Genomic DNA, 5,172 nt, shown 5'->3' with positions numbered 1-5,172 from the left:
CAGCAGTGGCGTGCTCCGTTACCCTCGTAGCGGCAAGACCTACTACAATACTACACTACTACAGGGCATTTTAGACCATACGTATAATGTAATACATCAATAGAAACGGTCAATCTCAATATCTTTTACGGCATGAAAGGCCTGGTCGCCCCGTACGTGAGCAGCGGTGTACCCCGCTAGCCTCACAGCGGCAAGATCTACTACAATACTACAATACTACAGGGCATTTAAGACCACCCGTACAATGTCACACCAGTCGTAACGATCAACCACAATATCTTCTACGGCGGAAAGCCCAGGTTATCCCGCACACGAGCAGTGGCATGCCCCGATACCCTTGTAGCGGCAAGACCTGCTACAATACTACAGGGCATTTTAGACCATATGTATAGTGTAATACACCAGTAGGAACGGCCATGCACAACATCTTATACGCGATGATGCGCCTTTCACATGTACTGCGCGATCGGGCATGCACCTTGATGGGCCCCGCATCCCTGGCTGCGCTTGCCGACAATGTCGTGACGTTATCGACGCGTACATAGTGATGATGCGGCGTACACATGGACAGCGCGATCGGGCACGGGCCCCGACAGGCCCCCGTATCCCTGGCTGCGCTTGCCGACAATTTCGTGACGTTATCGACGCGCATTTCGTGATGATGCAGCGTACACATGGACGGCGCGATCGGGCACGGGCCCCGACAGGCCCCCGTATCCCTGGCTGCGCTTCCCAACAATTTCGTGACGTTATCGACACGTACATCGTGATGATGCAGCGTACACATGGACGGCGCGATCGGGCACGGGCCCCGACAGGCCCCCGTATCCCTGGCTGCGCTTCCCAACAATTTCGTGACGTTATCGACACGTACATCGTGATGATGTAGCGTTCACATGGACGGCGCGATGGGGCACGGGCCCCGACAGGACCCCGTATCCCTGGCTGCGCTTGCCGACAAATTCGTGACGTTATCGACGTGTACATCGTGATGATGTAGCGTTCACATGGACGGCGCGATCGGGCATGGACCACGACAGGTTCCCGCAAGCCTGGCTGCGCTTGCCGGCGATTTCGTGATGTCTTACATGAAACATCTGCCAACATGGAGTCCGTAAACTATCCCGGTAAACTAACCGGGTATCGGCTTGGAAATGTGACTGTAAGCCTTAAACTTAAAGTACTTTGGTCTGTGCCATCCAGGTGCCGATCTGCAGCGACGACAAGGAGGCGAAAAGCGAAGTCATCCAACTCGCCAAGGACATGGGATTCGTCCCGATGGACTACGGCTGTCTACGCGCTGCGAGAGACGTCGAGGCCATCCCCCTCCGCTTGCTCCCGGGCTGGCGTTTCGCCAACAAAGTCATGTTCATCCTCATGGCCGCCATGTCGCTTTACGTCCTGTTCCAGGGCCCCCTCTACAAGTACGTGACGTTTGGTATCACCAAGGATGTTCAGCACTTCCCCGGGAAAGGCATGAACAGGGTGTTGGCCTGGCTTGCGCTGACGCTCCTAGCGCTGGTGTACTTCCCCGGCATCATCGCGGCGTTCCGCCAGCTGGCACGCGGCACCAAGTACCAGCGCTTCCCCGACTGGCTAGATACCTGGCTCAAGTCTCGCAAACAGCTGGGCTTGTTGGCTCTTCTCATCGCGACGCTTCACGCCATTTTCTCCGCCTGCCTCATGTCGCCTGAGTACTACTACCACATGTACGAGTTAGGGCCGGTCATCGAAGGGAGACAGTTCTACGGGCTGATGTTCTGGAGAGGCGAGCTGCTGGTTCTTACAGGCGGGCTTGCTCTAGCCCTGATGAGCGTGCTCGGGGTCACCTCCATCCCCTCGGTCCAGAACGCGATGACCTGGCGAGAGTTCGTCTTCGTTCAGTCCAAGTTGGGCTTCCTCTGCCTCTTCGTGGGCACGGTCCACTGCATTGTGTACGGCTCGACAGGGTTTAACAAGTCTTACCTGTACATATGGTACACCCCTCCGCCTGTCCTGCTCGCCATGCTGTTGCCTTGTCTCATTATCCTCCTGAAGGTGTTGCTACTCTCTCCCTGTCTGTACCCTCGTCTGATGCGCATCAGGAAGGGATGGGAGAGCAAGCCCAAAGCTATCCCCGTGTAGTCCCTTTATAAGAATAGAGGATAGCATTGTCATAAGCATGTCCAATTCTACTACAAGACCTGTGAGGTTGGCACACATGTTTTTCTTCATGTAAGGCCATGCTGATTTGGTTGATGGACAGCCACTCCTTCCAGAGAATGAAGAGTCTACAGGTTCAGCGTCCTTTGCTTTGGTTACGTGGATGACATCCTCTGGGCACCTTAAAGCGAACATGCGAAGAAAAGGTGGATAAAAGAGTTACCTTCATTATGAAGTGGCCAGGAAGAACAAATAACTAAACACACAGAACACGATATCAACATTAGATTATCAATATTTGTTCTTTCAAATTTCAAGGTTTTATTCTGGAAAACTTCACTTATTAGTATCCGTCTTCCGACTTTTTCAGCTTATGACATATCTACAGTATGGTCGCACACTTATTTTTGGAAACTGGAGAAAGTTGATTCCTGCGCGGATGTCATCAATACAACAAAGCCAATGCGGCTTAATGGGACCAAATAATGCGCTTACAAGTACTTCAAGAGTGCTTCATAGTCTTAAAATCGTCTTTGATGTATACATAGTAATATGCCATATTGGCATGACAATTTGAGAAGGAAGACTATATGAGATTAACAAGTGGTAATTATGTCTTAGTGCAAAATTATGATATAGACTAGTTAGAAATGTATGACGATTCTGTCCATTCTTTTTTAACACACAGTAAACAATTAATAATCATTAGGTGTTTGAATATCGGCGTGCTACTTCTTTTTGTATATTCATTTTTATTCAGAATAAACCTTCTTGGTGTATACTTCCATCTGTCTCCTTTTTCCAACAATGTTATTGCATAGCAGAGACATCTAGCTGGTATAAAGTGAACTACCAAATCAAAGAGTGCTAAGATTTCGTCATCCATCGACGAGAATAATCACATTAAACCCTCGTTATTTCATGTGACCTGTAATACAAATGTACACCATGAGTTTGCTTGATGACGATATTTCTCACAGATAAACAGTCTATGAGGGAATGCCAAGTTGCTAAAGCCCGTTTACAAATCAAGAATTTAGCTCGGCCGAGGTGTCAGCGAGCTCTAAATTACGAGGAGGCATGAACCTGATGCCTACGAACAAATGGCAGAGTTTCTTCGTCGGCATCAGGGTCATACCTCCTCGTAATTTAGAGATCGCTGACAACTCGGCCGAGCTAAAATCTTGATTTGTAAACGGGGCTTAAGGACGGCATGTGGTTGAATGCTTTACGTTACCACGTAATAGTACATAATCTTCCATCTATACAGGAATACAGTCAGCAAATGACATTTCATACTAGCCGGTGCCACTCTCGAGAAAACGTATTTACTTGTAATACATAGACGTTGTTTTCTATCAGATAGAAAACAACGTCTATGCATTACAAGTAAATACGTTTTCTCCAGAGCGCACCGGCTAATTTCATACATGGATAACATAGCACATGGATAAAATTGCTTCTAGAAAATTACTTGTTTAAAATTTCAATATAAGCCAAAGGAAATAAACATATTTGCCTGATGATGATATGAAAAAGGTCATAGAATTTTACGCAAAATACTGAACTCTTCGGGCGACACAAAGACGAGCGGTCAAAGCGCTCACTGACGACGCTAAGGAGCGATTGCTGTTGTTGTTTATATCCGAGTTATACGACGGCTGGTGCTTAATATTGAAATTGATATTTAGATGAGCAGATCAAATTACTGGTTAACATGTAAATCAATCGTTTGCCGAACACCTGCTTTTTGCCTACCACTGCGTCACCGTGACATCATCGCGATCGCTCCTGAATCTGTCTCAAGGCGTTTTATTTTTAGTAAAACTAGTTTATGCATTGCCATCTGAACTTCAACCCATATTTGGTATAATCTTAAGGTTATGTCACCATAAGAAGCAAGCTTAAGAATGCAGCGCTTTCTCAGCTGTTTATGAGGTCCAAACTGGCAAAGAGAACTTGATGCAGTCGAGTTGCCCCCCTCCCTCCTCGGAAACACCGTAAGCGACAACCACATACGGAAGATGCCCAACCCGACGGACTTTAGCCACTGAGATGACTTCACCGCAGGGTTCGTACTTCGTAGGTAAGTTTTCGTTGCTCATCTTTCTTCGCTACAGTTTGGCTCCTCATTTTCGACTAGCAACGCAAACAACAGACACCTCCTACCGAAGTGTGCTTGAATTACAGGGCTATCATCAGTGGTTGGAAAAACAATGCCTCCACAATAGAAGTCAGTAAACCCCAAAAGTTTCTATTGTAGTTCTTGGAAGTTCTTATTAGAATAGTCACTACTTGTCAGCATTGCTATCCCTGTATTCTTGCTCTACATACTGTTACATATTGCAAGTGGCCTCTGGGGAGGAACTTGCAAATGATAGAAATTATTGAAGATTTAGAAAGTTTCCTTGAGTTCTGGTGCCACATTCCGGGGGCTCTGGTCATGTTGATATGTTGATATTGCTGATACGTGCACATTCTAGGCCAATCTGGATTTTGGACAATTTGGATTTCTGGCAACCCGACAGAATCAATATCCCTTGAGTCCTAGTCTGTCACAGTTCATGCTTGGTACACTACACATATACGTAGTCTTTGTGAATATCATCCGGCAATCTGACGTTATGTGTTGCGAATTACATGCTTTGTCATTTTGAATTTGATGGTGAAACGAGTGGCTTATTTGTAGACTTGAAGTTCGTGCCTCCTCGAAATTTGTCGTTGTGCCTTGCGCGAATTACACGCCTTTGTCTGTTAACTTTGATGTTGAAACGAGTGTCATATTTGCTGATATGACGTTCCTGTGAAAATAAAATCCCTCCCAGCTATCTACGTTCTTTGTTGCAAATTTGCTATTTTTTGGCAGTTTGATGGTGAAAAGAGTGTCATATTTGTAGACTTAACGTTCGTGTGATGGTAAAATGTCTCCCAGCAACCTGTTTTTATGTGCTCCAAATTCATGTTTTGTGTTAACTGGATGGTGGAACGAGTGTCACATTTGTAGACTTAACGACCGAGTAATGGTGAATG

The 5,172-nt window shown here is 46.5% G+C and overlaps 1 protein-coding gene across 1 annotated transcript in view; it reads left to right on the top strand.

Moving 5' to 3' along the window:
* Positions 1–2,778, top strand: part of LOC118420243 (metalloreductase STEAP3-like) — a 17,432-nt gene extending 14,654 nt beyond the window's left edge. The window contains exon 5 of the mRNA XM_035826963.1: positions 1,204–2,778. Within this exon, the coding sequence (XP_035682856.1) occupies positions 1,204–2,124 (921 nt within the window). The 3' untranslated portion in view covers positions 2,125–2,778. The remainder of the gene's footprint in view (positions 1–1,203) is intronic.
* The last annotated feature ends 2,394 nt before the right edge of the window (positions 2,779–5,172 follow it).

Source organism: Branchiostoma floridae, chromosome 7 (assembly GCF_000003815.2).
Source record: "Branchiostoma floridae strain S238N-H82 chromosome 7, Bfl_VNyyK, whole genome shotgun sequence".
Taxonomy (NCBI): Eukaryota; Metazoa; Chordata; class Leptocardii; order Amphioxiformes; family Branchiostomatidae; genus Branchiostoma; species Branchiostoma floridae.
This window is presented reverse-complemented; position numbering and strand designations above follow the sequence as displayed.